This window comes from Stegodyphus dumicola, chromosome 3, assembly GCF_044657685.1.
Source record: "Stegodyphus dumicola isolate Sdum_Otavi_A_Nest chromosome 3, ASM4465768v1".
Taxonomy (NCBI): Eukaryota; Metazoa; Arthropoda; class Arachnida; order Araneae; family Eresidae; genus Stegodyphus; species Stegodyphus dumicola.
In genome coordinates this window covers 201,562,965-201,580,547 of record NC_140770.1, presented here as the reverse complement: position 1 = coordinate 201,580,547, position 17,583 = coordinate 201,562,965, and the positions used below count along the sequence as shown (strand labels likewise).

The window sequence follows — 17,583 nt, the reverse complement described above, 5'->3', positions numbered from 1 at the left end:
GAATCGCTATAGAATTTAAACAAATCTCCGCAAAATCTACACTATTCAATAAAAGTTAAATTAAAAAAATTATAGAATTCTTTAGAATGTCTCTGAGATAGTTTATGTAAAATTGGACCATAATTTTAAAGGACTCTAAAGTTTAATATTCGATTTTTTTTGCAGAATTCTATAAAACGTTTTTGTAAAGGTTTATACTTTAAAAATAAAAAGTGTGTCTAAGCTGAAGTTTGTCGCGGTACTTATTTGGCAGTTTGTGAGTGCATGTGATTAATCTTCCTTCATAAAAACTTCCAGTATGTAGAATTTTTCATAGCATATTGACTACCTAATATTTCCGAACTCATATTTTAACAATGACTCAAGTTCATGACAAGAAATTTAATGCAAATGATATTGATAATAATAGCATTTAATAAATAAATCCATGGAACATTACCTAACGTGTTTTATTAATGGCGGTGTCTATTTTTTTCCAACCATAAAGAATGATTCGCGAGTTTTATCAACATTAATGTTTGCGTATTGTGCGCTGTTAATGCTAAGGATAGTATGATGTTAAGTAATTCCAAATTTTGAGTTTTGCATTTTTTTAAAATTTTGTGTTAGCTTGATAGTAATCTTGCAAAAATAATGAGTTTTGATATTATTAGCTTTCAAAATCAATAAGCAGAATCAAATTTAAGATTTTCTGGATGATTTATTAAATGTAACGTGAAATTAAGAATCTTTAATGCATAGTATTATCAAATTGCTTACTTATTAATTAGTATTAAGTGAAATTTCGTGTTGCATTTTTTGCACACATGAATAATATTTTAGCCGAAAATACTTCAACGCTTTAATTAAAAAGGATGAGATCAATTAAGTTTTTTAATCAATTTATTGATCACATATTTCAAGCACTACTACAGAAGATGAAGTATATAAAACAATGATACCCTGAAAGGAAACACATGAAATTGCACTAACCCATGTATATATATGAACCTCAAAACATAAGACTTCCAACAAAAGAATTGGCAATTCTAATAAATAATTGCTTAAATATCACATTTAGTGTGGCAAAGTGAATAACTAATGCGCTTGGACGTGGCGCCATCTAGCGTAGCAATGTTGTAATAAATTTTTAAGCAAATAACAACTAATGAGTCACCTTTTTATTTATTTATTTATTTTTTTTTTTTGGCACAAAAATAAACCAGCAAGCTACTGCATTTATAGTGAAAAGCAATTATAGGTACAGCAAAGGAAGAATAATAGAAGCAAGAGTAGCCTGATATATTTCATGGGAAGAAAATTAAGTACTTTGAATTTCGCTTTAGATACTTTTTAAAGGTAGGAATCTGAATTAGCCTTCACATTCAAAATTTTATACTTTTGTAGGTAATTAACAATTTATTTTTAGCATCCGCAATTACCCTTTCTTATTTACGAGTATTTATAGCTTTAAACATTCCAGTCCGAAGTTTTAATTTTTATATAAAAGACTGCACTTTTGCAAGCATTTTATTAAGCTGAATGAATGAGTTTTAGTATGCTGTATAACTAAAATACTTCCCAATTGCTTCATTTTTGTACAAATTTGCGTTTGAGAGTTGCCTAATTTTTTGCCCTTAGGAAGGCTTCTTTTTATAGAGCTTTAAATTCAGAGGGAAAAAATATTCGCGCATACACTAAATTTTGGACAAGAAACCTTAAGCAAATGGAATACATTATTTTCGGTAGGTTGAGAATTCAAAAAGAATAGATTCGTTTTAGGCTTCTAATAACCGCTTTTCTTGCCACCCATCCCGATTCCAACAAATAAGCCTCCGCCTCCTATGCCTCCAGCTCCACCACTAAATGAGCCTCCATATCCACCGCCCATTCCGCCTCCGAGGCTTTTTCCCATCATTCCTCCGCCGTATCCGCCATATCCACCTCCCATTCCTCCAGATCCGCCATATCCACCTCCCATTCCACCATATCCGCCGCCATAACCACCTGTAAAGAAAGAAATGCACGTCATTCATATATATTTTTCAATAACGGTACATTTAATCACAAAATTAATTTCTTTAAAATCGCATTCACAGTAGATTTTTTATAACTTTTAGGACAGAGGTTATATATTGTTGTTGGATCTATACCCCCGGGGTGCTTTCCAGTAATATTGGGGGTGGAACTGAGAAAAGTCGTCCGGTCACCAGTATGGTGCTCAAGGCTGGCGCAGTTTTGCACTCCTTGCCCCAATGAATTTCGTCGAGGCATATTATTTAGTAAACAATGAATGCTTTGCATGTTGACGTCTTGCAGTTTTCTTAGTATACTGAAAATTTAAGTACCCTTAAACTCAAATATGCGCGCACTACTTACAGGAAAAGTTGTTCATTCCTAGAATTCATTTTGTGGATTCAGTTTCAATTCATTTACTTTGAGGGAATTGCCTATGAAGAAAATTTCTTTCAGTTCCAGTTTGCTATTAATTCAATTAAAGTAGTTTGGTTAAAGCAGTGGTGTTCTAACTGTTATTCGAAGTATTTCTCGAAGCCAGTCCTTCCGCCCCTTCTAGACTTCCATAAAAGATAAAAAATAAAATTCAGATCAAGTGTATGTACTACACTGTAGCTGAAAATCTGAATGTTTAGAAACTACTCATGTAAACAGCGTTTTTCCCCAAGACTAACATTATATGAAATTTACTATCAATTATCCTATCTACGAACTTCCCACTCTAGGCTTAGCAGCAAAAGGAAGGATTTGAAGCTTTATGACTATGCTGTTTCTCACCAGCATGTATTAAAACATAGAGCAGCTGGCTGCTCTATCTCATAAATGCAACCGTCAACATTTATTTAATTTTTAATTAGTAAGATAAACATTATATAAACTCTAATAGCTTTGAATTATTGAAAGCAAATATAAATGTTCTTCGATTAACTTAATACCAGTATAAAATTAAGTAAAGGAATTTTAATTAATTCTGTTTTCAAACAAAGTACACTGGTAGCAAAATATGCTAAAAAACTGCTTTCAAAGGAAGCAAGGTGGTCCGCAGAAGCATTCTAATTTATGTAAGTAGTCCTTGCCTGAAAAAAATTTGGGAACGATGAATTAGAAAACTGAACTGTATTTTTGAAATTGTTAACATTATCGAATGACTTTTACTTTTATGCAGAGAGCTATATTTATTAATAATCTTCATTCAAGAAATTGACTTTTTATCAAATATTCGATATTTTTGTTTCGTAAAAATGCTACATCTTTGTAAGTAATAAACAGAGGGTTCAAAGCTAAAAGACATGCACTTTAGAAACCCTAAGTTTTGGTCTTCAGTAAATATCACATTCTCTTAAATGTACTCACCAAAACCTCCAGATCCTCCTCTACGTGTGTATTTTTCTTGAACACCAGCTGGTGGTTGTTGAGCAGACATATTAACATCTGCTGGGCTTTTATTGTCTGTTCCTGGTTCATTGGTTTTGACATCAGCTTGAAATCCTTGTGGACCGGCTACATATTCAACAACACGGTATAATCCCTGCTGATCGGTGTACCCATATGAACCACGTACGTTCCCACTGGAATCACCTTTCTCGCTTCTGTAATGGTTATTACCTTGTTCATCTCTAGCATTGTAGCCAAAGTTAAAAGGTTTAGGCGCAAACTGAAAGACAAAAATAAGAAAATTTATCATTAAAAAATTGTTTTCAGAGATCTTTAAGAAATTTTCCTAAAGTTGTAATGTATTAAAGTTTTTAACACATTGCAATGATTAGTAAAGTAAATATTAGTTTAATAAACAAATTGATATTTTTTCCTATTTTTATGGAATTGATACACTAATATATTTCTGCAAAGTTGGTATAAAGCTTCTACATGTTCTGCCTGGATTCAAATCAACCAATAAATGCAAAGCCCTTTTTTATACTGATAAGCCACTTACCGAAACTAGAATAATTCAATTAAGAATTGAACTTATGTTCGAAGAATAAAATACTTTTCTGTCATTTATTTTTTGCACTTGCTTGAGCTTCTGTCCGTCTCAAATCTAAATAAATGCTCTTGAAACATTTGAAGTGATTTGCTTAATTATGCTTCTTCAGCTTTACTCTGATTCAGATTTTGCTCTTTGCGGAATTTCTAAACAACAGATTTTAAATATATATCCTGAATTACAATCTTAAATTAATGTAAATTAATATCGATACATTTTATTTATCTAACTTTTTAGTTAATTTATATAGATAATTTTAAGTTTAATAAACATTCAGATTTAAAATACATTATACTGAATTTTGTCATTCTGCCTAACAACTATATTCTCCTCATGGGCTTTTAATAAATTGTTTTTCAGTTACTCGTTAAAACTAAGATACTCACCATTCCACCATTTCCTCCCGCTCCACCTCCATATCCACCTCCCATTGCTCCGCCATATCCTCCTCCCATTCCTCCGCCGAATCCTCCTCCTATACCATATCCAGATGCCCTAACATATCCGAGCAATGTGATGATTGCAACTGCGAACTGAAAAGTAAGAATAGTTTAAATGGTAGGAAATATCTATATCTATATCTATCTATCTATATCTATATCTATCTATCTATCTATATTTCTCTCTCCTCTCTCTCTCTCTCTATATATATATATACATATATATATACATATAAGGTAACAAGGGAATTCTTCATGCTATTGCTTTAAAGCAAAAGTGAAACTGCAGTTCCCGTGAATAATTTTTAACACTAAGTTAAAATAAATTGCAATTACTAAAAGTTTAAATACAAGAAAAATGAAATTATAACAAGAAAACTGACAAATAAAAAGTGAATGTAAAACTCAAATCAAATTTGAATGTTAAAAAATGTTGATTAAAGTTTAAACAATCCTAAAACATTTTAACATAAATACAAAAGTTATTTAAGACAAAAGCAAAATTGCAAAGAAGCGGTAAATGGTAAATTAGCCTAATTCGAATCTCATTATGGACTCTTCAGGAGAAATGCACAATGAGCTTCGAATCCAGCTAATTCCGTATCGCGTTTCGTCAAAACAGAAGAATTGAAACTGAACACGAAATAACTTTTTGACTATTAAACAGACAAAATAACCCATTAAAACTTAGGTTTCAATTTCTCTGCTTCATTTCCCGACGCGTCCGCAGGTTAAAAGTAAATGAGAAACACATTAATGGTGTAAGAAAAAACTATACAGACTAGCCTGGTTAGGCAAATGTACAGAATAATATGTGTGTGTATGTATTTTAGATGATAATGATATTGTAACATACAGAGCCATGGTGTTATTTGAAACAGTGTTTCTGCATGATTAATATTCAAAATAAGCCTAAATTACAGCAAAACCTCAATTTAACGGTTATCGAGGGATTAGCAAAATTGTCTTTAAATCAGGGCTTTATCATTAAACTAATTTCGGTCTTAATTCAATTCGAAACATAATAACCGTCTCAAACATCTGAAATTAATTTATTTATACTTACCTTATCTAGATGTTGGCATTATAACCTCACACACGATAAAATATTACATAGAGAGTCTGTAATATATTTTTATAATATTTTTGTGCTTCTTTTCCTATTTTAAAGCAGTGCCAACTATGGTAAATGCGTCAATAGCAGTCTTGCCCACTCCAAAGAGCTTCAACAACTTTTCCTTTTTTTTTACACATTGCTGAGCCATTTGATGGTTACTAAGAATGTTTACTATTTTTGGAATCATTTGACTTGCTGTAGAAACGTAGAATCGCTATAGAAGTGACTTAGTTTAAGCAGAAAATATTTGTTAAATTCCACTTTCCAATTCGATTAATTTTTTGGCCCTTCGGAGAAGTTATGGTTGCACTACTTATTGCCAACTCGGTGGAAGATAATCTGTTTTCTGCTTGTGGATAGCTCTTCTCCTGTAAGTGTCTTAATAATACAGGGGTATTTTCGTACAGTTGTTGGACGTAACATTTGCAAGGAGATTCAAATATAAAGCTAGCTTCAAATTCTAAATGGCATTTAATAAATTTTTAAATTTCGAGGTTTTGAGCAACATCCTACCAATTAGATAACACGGCAGCAGCCAGTTCGTCCTTTATTTTCTCGTTCGTGGTCTTGAAGCAAAGAACCGCTTTTGGGAAAATATTGCTTTCGATCAGTTAACAGATTCCGAGGTTTTGGGAACAAGATTCATAGCTTCTAGAACATTTATTTTAATTTGCTTGCACCATTCATAGACGATTAGACTGTTAATGTAACGTGTTGCAATTAAAAAGTGGTTTGTTTAAGATCTAATTATAGTGAGATCTAGCGGCTGCAAATGGCTTGAAAGGATTATCCTAAGTTTTTAACAGTTATTTTTAACCTCCTTTCCTATCTATATTAATTTCAGCTTGCATTTTCCTACCAGAATGAGGTTTTAGAATCGCGTTTGATGCGAATGAGTGAAAGTAGTATTAAAGTCGAAGTTCCATTGACTTCGAGAGAGAGCGTCAGAGGTTCTGACTAGCTCACGTTTGCCTTTTGGCCACGTCTATCTAAGCTGTTACTACGTTCGGCCCTATTACAGACTCTTGATAGCTTCGCCAACTACTTCGATACTAGGGACCAACTAGTTAGATTTGTGGTAGCTTCGGCTACATCTCTTTAGTTAAGCATTAGTTTAGTTCTTATTTTTACACTTTTAAAATCAAGTGAAGACTTTGCTGTACGCCCTGAGAAAGCGGCCAACAGTTCATTCTTATCTCGAGAATAAAGGGTAATTAACCCTTCGTAAGTTTTACGTTTCTGTTACTGAACTTAAGCGATTATACACTTAGCTGTTCACAAAGTTCCTCCATACTTAGTTGTTAGATATAAGACTAATATAATGTTATCGTAAGGATAACATTTTTTCGTTTTAAAGGTAGCAATCTTAATAAGTATTGTAAATAGTGATCAACGGACCAAAAATACATTACCGATATTCTGTATTTTTTTAAACGTTGTACCTCAATACCGGTATAAGGAATTTTTTAAAAAAGGTGCAAACGCATAGTTGTTTCTTTACCATGTTTATTTGTGTAATGCAAAAATTACATAAACTTTTAAAATATAAAGAAGTTTGTTATATACAAATATAAAATGAAAGGGAATTGTTATTGTTAACTATTATTAACAAGAGAAATAAAATAATTATTGATAAATTAGAAACAAAAACATAACCCATTACTATAATTTCCAGCAGGCCTTCGTGGTTTAACGATCGCACACTTCGAGAGGTCCAGGTTTGAGCGAGGATTGCCCATTTTCTACACCTCCTACTTCAAAAATCCTAATGACTCTACAGTGGCTCCCGAACTAAAAGATAATGGATGACGATTCTTCACTACCAGGATTTAGCGATTGGCTATACTCCCTATTTATCTTTCATAAGGGTTAGTATATAAGGTATATTCCCCTCTTGCCAACATGCTTTCGTGGTGTAACTGCAGCACACTTTCGAGAGGTCCAGGTTCGAGTCCCGGCAAAGTCACGGCTAATTTTTTCATGTACTAATGCTTCCAAAAATCCTAACGACTCTACAGCTGTTCCAGAATGTATTAGAATCTAGCATAAGTTCTTTTTCCATTTTAGTAAGCATATATTTCTGCAAAACGGCAATTTTAATAGAGGAACGTTTAAATATCTTAACAACTTTTAGAATTTTCTAAATTTTAGAAACCAATATTTAGTAAGTTAATACTAATAATAGTGTTCTTTACTATTATCTTCTTCATATCCAAGTAAGGTACTTTGAACAACTGTATTATTAGTTTCTTCATTGTCGCTTTCTTCCAAATCAGAATCAAATATTTCTGTGGAGATTGGAACGGAAATGAGAGGGCGAATGATTGATGTTGGTACTGCCACATCAAGAAAAATATTTCTAATAACAGTAGATGCTCACTAAGCTAAATTAAACCCTTTAATAAAAAATATTTATTATTTATAGTGTAAGATTCTCTACTGTGTTCACTAGTTATTTAAGTTACAGCTGAATGTGAAGAATCTTAAGAACTAGTAAGCTAAAAATCGCTTGAGTTCGTGAGACAGTAATTAAAACTTGGAAAGGGTTAAAAGATCCTTTATTATTCAAATAAGCCTTAACAGAATTCCGTCTTGGAGTTTTACAATAAAGTCGACACTCGGACTTGAACTTAGGAAACTAAGAAATAAAACTTAAATAATCTTAACTAAAAAGATATAGCCGAAGCTATCAAGATTCTAACGGAGTTTGCCCCTTAACTTTAATTGACTGCGAAGCCATTAAGGGCCTAAAGTACGGCCGAGAGTAATAATAGATTAAGAGGGAGTAACCTAAAAAGGCGGGCGCGTGCTAGCGAGTATCTCTGGTTCTTTCTGACTAAGACAGTAGGACTTCGCGGCTAAATACCGTTTTTCCTCAATTTGCATTCAAACGTGATTTTGAAACTACGTTCTGGCCGGGAGTTGTAAGTTGAAATTAAGAAGCGATGGGAAATGAAGTTTAACTCAAAATTTAACTGTTAAATTAACATAATCCTTACAATAGCTAATACCGAAGATTAGTTGATTTAATAGTTAAGATTTAACTGTTAAATTAACATAGTCCTTACAATAGCTAATACCGAAAACACCAGTATTTTACATTAACAAATATCAGTTTCACGAAATTTCAAAGTAGCAAAAAATATCGCTATTCGGTATACTTGTGTACTGGTATTGCAATTAGTAATTATGACAGTAATTGGAAAAGAATGATTTTCTTTTTTTTCTGTTCTTTGACTTTAGAAGAAAAAGAATGGAATTTTTCCGAAGAAAAAGTATAGTTGGCCAGTTAATCTGTTATGACAAAAATATATGAAAATTATTCGCTTAACGGGATAGATACCTTCGTGGAGGACTTTCTGACGGAAATAGGCTTATGTTTCCGCTAAATATAGAGAAAAGCAAGAAAACGCATATTCATTCAGCCTAATTGTCGGAATTCGATCGCGGGATGCATGACCAGTGTTAGCAATCTCATTCGCTCAGCCACTGATGGGTCCTAAGAAAAAATAGTGCATATTTTATCATAATTTAAGGACTTTATGAATTATGAATTCCTTATGAAATGTTATCTTATAAAAAGAAAATCAAGGAGATCTAAATTAAGGATAATACTCTGTGGCCTAGCTCTGCAGATTTCGAACACTGTTTATAAAAACAAGCATTCGATCGAGAATATCATTAAATCTGCACTCCTTAACTCTGGGTTCATCTACAGAGAAATCATGTAATTCCAATATTGACAAAGAAATTCGTTAGCAAAGAAGCCTAAATAACATGAAGCGTAAATGCAGAGTAATTTAAATAACAGCGTAAATCTTTCGTTATTTTTATAATTTGATTTATTTCTATGAATTATTTTTTCAACTACTACATTAAAAAAGAGTTTATAAATTAAAATTTTAGGATATACCTTTATTTTTTCAATTCGAAAAATTTGTAACCCAAATTCTTAAAACTGAAAGTCTATTTAACCTAAGTGTGCTCTAATTGAGTATATTTAACGTTAAATACATTTGATGAAAATAGGTAAAATAATGTCGAAATATGACGCGCATTTAGGAAAAACGTTGGTAAAAGAAACTTCCTTTACAGCAGTAATTTCATAGTGAGTTTTAAAGTTTATTCAGTAGCCTTTTTTTCACCATAATATTCTTATCCTTTTTCAGTTTATATTCAAAATCAGCAGACAATTCTTTTGATCTAGCAAATATAAAGTCTACCTCACTTCAAAGAAAAACTCACGCCGTTTTGATAAAAAAAAAAATGCAGAGAGAGTGCAAATTTTTACCTCCGAAACAATTCGTACAGAGCGAAATACTGCGTTATAGGCAGGGATGTAAAGAAGTTCATGTTCAGTGTAAAAATGATAAAAACGATGTGATAGTTTGAGTGTAAGATTTGTAAACCACTCAAGGACAGAGACACTGAAAAGCGATAAAAGATTTTGCTCTTCTCTAATGTCAAAGACAGTAGCCACCATGAACATATGTCTAACAATATGGGGTTACTGTAATAAGGCACATTTTTTTTTCTTGTTTATATTTTAATAAAATAAACTTGGACGTGACGTATTTCTTCATCACATACATCTAAAATTTTGATACTTGAATTTTCCCCCTTTCTTAAATGAATGTGTACATTTATTTTATATTCCAAGCAAGCTATGACCTTTTTGATAACTGACTCCCTTTGTCTACGCCAGTTTCTTAAACTGTGGGTCGCCAAAAATTTTAGCAGTTTTGATAATTCCTTAACATATTATAATAATTTTACAATTACCAAATGCTTTTACATAATGTATCTGAAAATCGTTAAAGATAAGACAATATAAAGGAAAAAAAAAAAAATGTTTCAACGCATTGTTTTTATAATACAACCGTTCATTTTCCTTGCTTTGCACGTGACGCTGTCACTTCGTCTGTTACTTATTTAAAATTTTCACATTATTCTATGTCTTAAAGTTAGAAATTAAAGTTAATTACAGTATACAAGTACATTACAGTATACAAGGGGAAAAAAAATGATCACGCGTGTGTCGGATTTGCGCAATGCTTAAGGGGTCCCACAAAATTTTCGTAAATATTATGGGGTCCTGCGCTTGCAAAAAAATCTCAGTGATAAAAAGGGGTTGCGATTGAAAAAGGTTTAAGAAGCCCTGGTCTACGCCAATAGATTAATTTTTAGCTCAAAGGGGCAGTTTGCCCAGAAGGGCTAATAATTTCGTTTTGGCATTTTGCTTTGGTTCACTATAAACGGCGTTTCACTTTTCAAATTGTAGCCACCAAATATTTGAGTCCTGCATTATATTTAAAGAAATTAAATAATGAAGAATCTGCATGAAAAGAAAACTGTACCTAGTGACATCAAATTTTGAATAAGGTAGTCCTCCATTCGAATATGGACATCTGGAAGCCAAAATTTGGAATTTGTTTTAATTTGTTTTATTACCTTTTTTATATTTTGTAAACCTTTAACGAATTTTTGACTAACAAACTCAATGATTTTAAAGCGAGTGATGGCACCAATGTACGAGAAGAAAACATTAAAAGCATTTTTATCTCCAGCGCGTGAGATTGTGTATCGGAAATTCAAAAGATATGCTCTTTTTAACTTATTTTGTGATATTGCTGTTGAATTGGATATTATGGTTTAAGTGCGAAGAACATGATACGTAATAAATAAAGGTAGCACAAAAAAAAAAAAAAAAAAAAAAAAAAAAAAAAACGTTAAAACAACTCCCCTTTGGACGTAATTATAAATTCTGAAAGCTTAAGATGTTTCTTCATTTATTTATTTATATATCTATGCGCACGTCATACAAGTTGCAATTAGCCGAGTGGATGACGACCGAATCGGTTTTCAATCCCAGCAAATGGGTTCCCTGCATGGATGTTTTCGTGGTTTTCCCCATGTATAACGTAAATACAGGTCAGTCTTCCTTATAAAGTACTCCATGAAGATAGCACTTTCTTTGAGCAGACAGTTCGAACTTGCTTTACCATAATCAAGAAAATTCTTAAACACATTAAAATCGGAAAAATTCATGAAATTGAAATCAAATCACCTCTTTCCCGTACCGAATATTGAGGCCAAGATGAGGATTTGGTGTTTAATTTTCTCAATCAGACATCAGTAGGTGTAATTAGAGCTGAAAAGAATGATTTACAAATACCAACACTAAGTATCAATATGTTTCAAAGAACGTGCGCTATAAGATACTTAATTATAAGATTCAGAAGACTGCGAAGCTGAAGTATGAATGGGTTGAACCTGGCTTCATCTTAGATACTTAACATTATTTATCTAAATTTTTAAAACCCAGAATAAAAATAATTTATCTTTTAGCATAATTATATTTAAATTAAAGCAAAATAATTATATATAAGGTAATTTTATTTAAGCTATCGATTTAAAAACATAAACCACATGTTATAATCGATTTGAAGAACAGGACAAAACCGTAACTATAAATTTACCTATACGAAAAATATATTTTTCTATCAGTTTTGAGGCTACATTACTTTGGCCTGTAAGCAAGCTGAATATAATATAATTAGATGCTATTGACTTATGACATTATATTTTTTATTTTTCAGAAAGTGACTTCAAATAACATTAACTTTTCAAAATCATTTATAATTTAAAATACTTGCTAATTTTAGAATCTCAGGATATAGGCAAAATCTAAGTTAAATACAAAAATTTGTCAAGCGTGTCTTTAAACATTTTCAAAATTTCAAACGTTTGATTTCGAAAACTACGCATATTAATAATAAATCTTTGGTTGTTAATACCCGAATTTGTAAAGAGGACTAAAAAAAGACTTATAAAAAGGAAATCTATTGGCGTCTCATTTCTATGAAAGATTTTCAGCTCAAATCTCTCACAGCGCATATTTTCTCTTAATCTCAAACTCATAAATCAAAATTCCCTACATAAAATACTTAGATATTTAAGTGCTTGAAATAGACGTGCAAATGTGCATTTTTAAGAACAATGATTTTGCTTAGAATATTTGGATCCTTTTTAAGTTCAGTTTAAATCTTTTTTAAAAATTCAGTTCAGTGAAAATTGTTGTTATTTAATATTTAAGATAAAGCATACTACCTGAGTGAATTTCATGATCCTGATGAATTTTAGATTGAACTCCGTTCCACCTGAAGATGAGATCGTTTCGTTGGGAGAATATTGATCTGCTTTGATCACAGACTGGTACCCCCTATATATACTTTGGATCCAATGATGTCAGAAGGCCATGGAAAAGGTGTGACTTCCTTTATTCATAAACATTTAAAAAGAATTTTAATTTTCGACCATAAAATCACAAATAAATCTTTGTTATGTTCTTTTTTAGCTCCGTTAGTCTTTTATTTGGCGGCACCGGATGACTGAAGGAGAAAGTAATGGAATGGGGAAAATTACGCTGGTTAAAAGTAGGTGAACTTTTTAAATCGGAGTTAATCATAGTTTTCGCTTTGAAGTCCTTGAAAGAGGTGACGAATCAAGCGGCAGGAAAGCGTTCCCAAGAAAATCAATTTATTTTACTAAACTGTAAGAATGAGATGAGTGGAATGAATCACACGATTCCGTAATCTTATCGTGAGAAATTATCAGTGACACCAAATAACGGCATTCTTCAAAAATGAGATTGAATGGGATTTCAGTTTTGATTCAAACCTGTAGACGGATACCATATTAAATATTCTATTGAATCCGTAATATAAACATGGCAAGAAGTTTTCTGTAATGTAAGATAAAAGTGTTTCGATAAAAGTGGTATTTTTAAATTTCCAAAAGAAAGGAAATAAAATTCGCATTTCTTTCTCCATGCGAACAAATTTTGATGATAAATTGCGAAATATGTTAAAGTCAGTTACGTTTTCGAACTTTTATTTCTGGATCTATTAAAACTTCAGGTTTTAAGATTGAAACTTAAGTTTTGAAAATAAAGCATTTAATTCATAATTTTGCTTCCCCCCCCCGCAGTTTTCAGTTTTACAGGATCAAATATAATTTGGAAAAAATTTGTTAAAATGTGAATGCATATATTTTTATGAATCTAAATGACAATAAATTTGAGAAATTTTGTTAAATCTGAATTAAGTCATAACATTGTGAGAAAAATTTTGGATTATTATGTCCAATATTAATATTAAACATTTCTCTCTGTTATTAATAATACTATGTAGATGTGTGGCTTTGTTTTGGCAAAAAAGCACCTTGCATTTAGGAATGGTTACATTTACTAAAAATTCTAAGCTTCTTTTAAAACTAAAATTTATAAATTTTTTTTTAGTCGCCGTATAACATACGACTTCTGTTAAAAACGAAAATAAGCAAAGTTAAATATTTTAGATTCTTTCGTACATTTTATCTATTAAGTATTAATTTAAAGAAATTTAGAATTAGATTTAGGATATTTCAATATTTTAATTTTTTTCCGAGATGTATTTTGAGTTTGAATAAATATATAAAGTGTTTTCTTCCTCGTTCCAACATGCTTTTGTGGTGTAACGGTAACATACTTGGAGCGTATTCGAGAGGTTCACGTTCGAGTCGCATTGCTAATTTTCCATGTCTACTGCTTCAAAATAACCTAATGTGTCTATAGTAGCGCCCGAACTAAAAGTTAATGGATGATGATTCTCAACCACAAGGCTTTGGCAATTGGGTCCGCTAATCCCCAGTCGCCCTTTAAAAGGGAGAGCATATAAGGCATTTTCTTCCTCCTTTCTGCATGCCTTCGTGGTGTAACGGTACCACACTCGGCGCGTATTCGAGAGGCTCAGGTTTGAGTCCCGGCGAGGGCATTGCTCATTTTTCATGTCTCCTGCATAAAAAAAACCTAATGACTCTAGACCTATTCATAAAATAATTCAATCATAACTATGTGATTACATTCCAGCCATCTTTGCTATATGAAGAGTAAGATGCATCAAGTAAAATGTCAAACTAGAATGCTCCAATGACAGTTATTCATATTTGTATTATATTTATTCTCACTGAACGCGAACACATTTCTCCTTCTAGGTTAAGAAAAAGATGGTGCTTGAATGTATCCAGAGGTTTAGAAATACCTTCAGTTCAGTTTTAGGCATAAAGTTATTATTTATGCAAATCAGAGATTCTCAACCTTTTTTCTTGCACAACCCATTTTAAAACATTTTTCTCTATAGTATTCAACCTATAACATAATCATAAGACACGTAATTACACGTAACTGAAAGATAACAATTAGATTAAGAATTTGAACAAAATTTAAAAAATGGTTCATTATAGTTATCTTTTATTTTCTTTTGTATTATTAATCTTTTTAATTTTACAAATATAAACACATTTCAGAAACAGAATCACAGAATATTGCATAAAAGTTTAATTATAACGAACATCATAGATACGCTTTATGTATTGACGTAATTTTTTAATATTTGGTATAACATCACTTTATTTAACTTCTTAAATCAGCTCGTTCAAAAATATTCATCCTACTTCTTTTGCCTTCGTAGTAAATTATTAATTTGAGTGAAGCCTACTTCCATTAGGTAACAAAAAGGGAAGAGTTAATAATCTTGTTTCGGTAACAACTTTTATTTTGAACTATTTTTCTCGGATGACTTTTAAATCCCGAAACTTAGTGTACCCATGTGTTTTGAATATGACCTGAGCTTATAGAATTAGATTTATATCAATGACCAATTAATTATCAGATTTAATAAGAATTTTTTAATCAGAGTAATTGTGAATATGGCAGTCAGTTCCCGATACATATTCGGCTATTGACCTTCATTCGACCTCTTGATCCTCATTGATTCCCTTTAAAATTTTCCTGACATTCAAGGGTTACTATCGGCCCTAGTTGGAAACTTCTGGTGTAGATGCTTTAACACAATATTCTCACTATGAGAGAGCAGCTCGCAATATCTCTTTTTATCTTACATATTCTAAATAGGGCCACCAGCGGCCGAGCGGTAAAATCGCTGAACACTGGTAGTTCGGTCCGAGGTTCGAATCCCGCGAACGGGCTGGCTGCATGGGCATTTTCGTGGTTTTCCCCATGTGTAATGTGTATACGAGCCAGTTTCCCTTAGAAAGTCCTCCACGAAAGGCATCCCTTTCCTTAGGCAGATAGCCCTAGTGTGCTTTGCCGTATTCTCAATACACAATACACCATATTCTAAATATGCCTTTAATTACTTTCTTGGGCATTAATACTGTGAAAATTTATGCACAGTTGAACAAGAGTTATTCGAATTAAGTGGGATTACAGCCCAGCCAGTTGGTGGGAAAAATCCGGGCAGTTAAATTGCCTTTTCCTGTAGACTGCATTACTTTATTCTGATGAGTAAGAAAAAACACGCCATTGATCAGATTCTCACTACATTAATATAGAAAAGGAATTGCAGCGACGATGCATATTATAAAACAGTAACTTATGTGGAGAAAGGCTCAGCCGCGGTAGAGCGGTAAAGTCGCTGAACACTGGTAGTACAATCCAAAGTTCAAATCTTGCAAACGGGATGGCTGCATATGCGTTTTCTTGATCTTCTCTATGTGTAACCTGTATACGAGTTAGTTTCCTTTTGAAATTTCTCCACGAATGAGTCTCTTCCCTGGGCAGACAACCTTCGAGGCTTTGCCGTAATTTAATAAACCAAACCAAGAAATGTGGAGAAAGGCCTATCAGTGACAGAACAGATAAGTGTACTGAATATCGTTACTTCGACTCAAATTCGACACCTTGTCTGCATGGCCACTTTTAGGTTTTCCTGATGTGCAATATTCATAACAGGAAATTTACTATAGAAAGTCCTTCACGAAGGCATTCTATTATAACGCTAATTAGCTTTGATGTAATCATGTAAATCCATTCCAAGTCTTGCATTAAGAAGGAGCTGCTGTTACATCATTCAATAGATTTAGTCTACTTTCAACGATTGAAAGAAACTTCTTATATTTAATCAATTATTTATGAAGAAAATAGATAGAGAACAATAAATTTACATAACAACTACAATTATTTTTCTGTTGCCATTTACATGTCACTTATTTGCGAAACTATAAGCCACATGATTTAAATTATTTTATCATACACATGAAAAAGTGAGTAGTAAATTGTATTTCTTTCTCATGGTACCTAAATCAAGGACAAAATAGAAACATACACACGAATTAAAATCAAGTTTAGTTTCACTTAACCTGAAAAGAAATAATGATCTAAATAATTGGAAGTTTGCTATATTACTTAGTTTACTTGCTAGCACAGTCTAAAGCATATATTACTAGTTAAGTATATATCATTTGAACCAAATGCAGAAAATCTTCGCGGAGAACTTTCTAAGGGAAAGTGTCTCTCATTTACAGCAGTCAGTACATATTAATTACAAGAAATTCTAGTTTTACTTTGCGTTTTGTATATCATTTAATTTGTTCGTTATTCTTATGCAGTTAGTAGAAAATATAAGTAGCAGAAAATATTTTTAATTGACTAAAAGTTTTAATTAAAAAATAGCAGGGCATGAAATTCTCTAACGTCCAGTATTATGTAATGTTCACTAATGAACAAGTAAATGAGACTAATGAACCTTACATTCACAAAGGGCGGAGATTTCAGGAAGAATGTCTGGCTGAATATACGTATGTTTATATCGCTTTTCTACTACGTAATGTACAGATGAAACAGTATTTGCTCAAAGACTTCTCAAAAATACCTTCCTCTGTACATTATGCTCAGCTTTTCTCTAGAACATCTAATTTAGCTCATAAGGTTGTAGAGACATTATAACTTTTGAAAGCCGGAGAAATGAAAAATTAACAATCGCCTTCGCCGGGAATCGAACCACGGATCTCTGGAATACCGGCCCAGCGTGCAGAACCACTACACCACGTAGGCACGCTAGGAAGGCTGGAGAAATACCTTATATACTCCCCCTTTAAAGGGCGACTGGGGTTTTTAGGGGACCCAATCGCCAAATACTGGGTGTGGAGAAAACCTCATCCAACACCCTTTTAGTTCGGGCGCCACTGTAGAGACATTAGGATTTCTT

At 32.3% G+C, this 17,583-nt stretch overlaps 1 protein-coding gene across 1 annotated transcript; it reads right to left on the bottom strand.

Annotated features, from left to right (window-relative positions):
* Nucleotides 1–864: 864 nt before the first annotated feature.
* LOC118191716 (uncharacterized) lies at nt 865–13,025 on the bottom strand. The gene is made up of 4 exons (XM_035362550.2): nt 12,647–13,025; nt 4,366–4,512; nt 3,349–3,649; nt 865–1,986 (listed from the first exon to the last, which is right to left on the bottom strand). The coding sequence occupies exons 1-4, from the start codon at nt 12,659–12,661 to the stop codon at nt 1,766–1,768; spliced, it is 684 nt and encodes a 227-aa protein (XP_035218441.2). The 5' UTR covers nt 12,662–13,025; the 3' UTR covers nt 865–1,765.
* Nucleotides 13,026–17,583: the final 4,558 nt, after the last annotated feature.

Excerpts from the sequence above, each read along its gene's own strand:
- LOC118191716 (XM_035362550.2), bottom strand. Across the intron at positions 3,650-4,365 it reads CGGGAGGAAATGGTGGAATG|TTTGCGCCTAAACCTTTTAA; the intron begins GTGAGTATCTTA and ends TTTGTCTTTCAG. Across the intron at positions 1,987-3,348 it reads AGGAGGATCTGGAGGTTTTG|GTGGTTATGGCGGCGGATAT; the intron begins GTGAGTACATTT and ends CTTTCTTTACAG.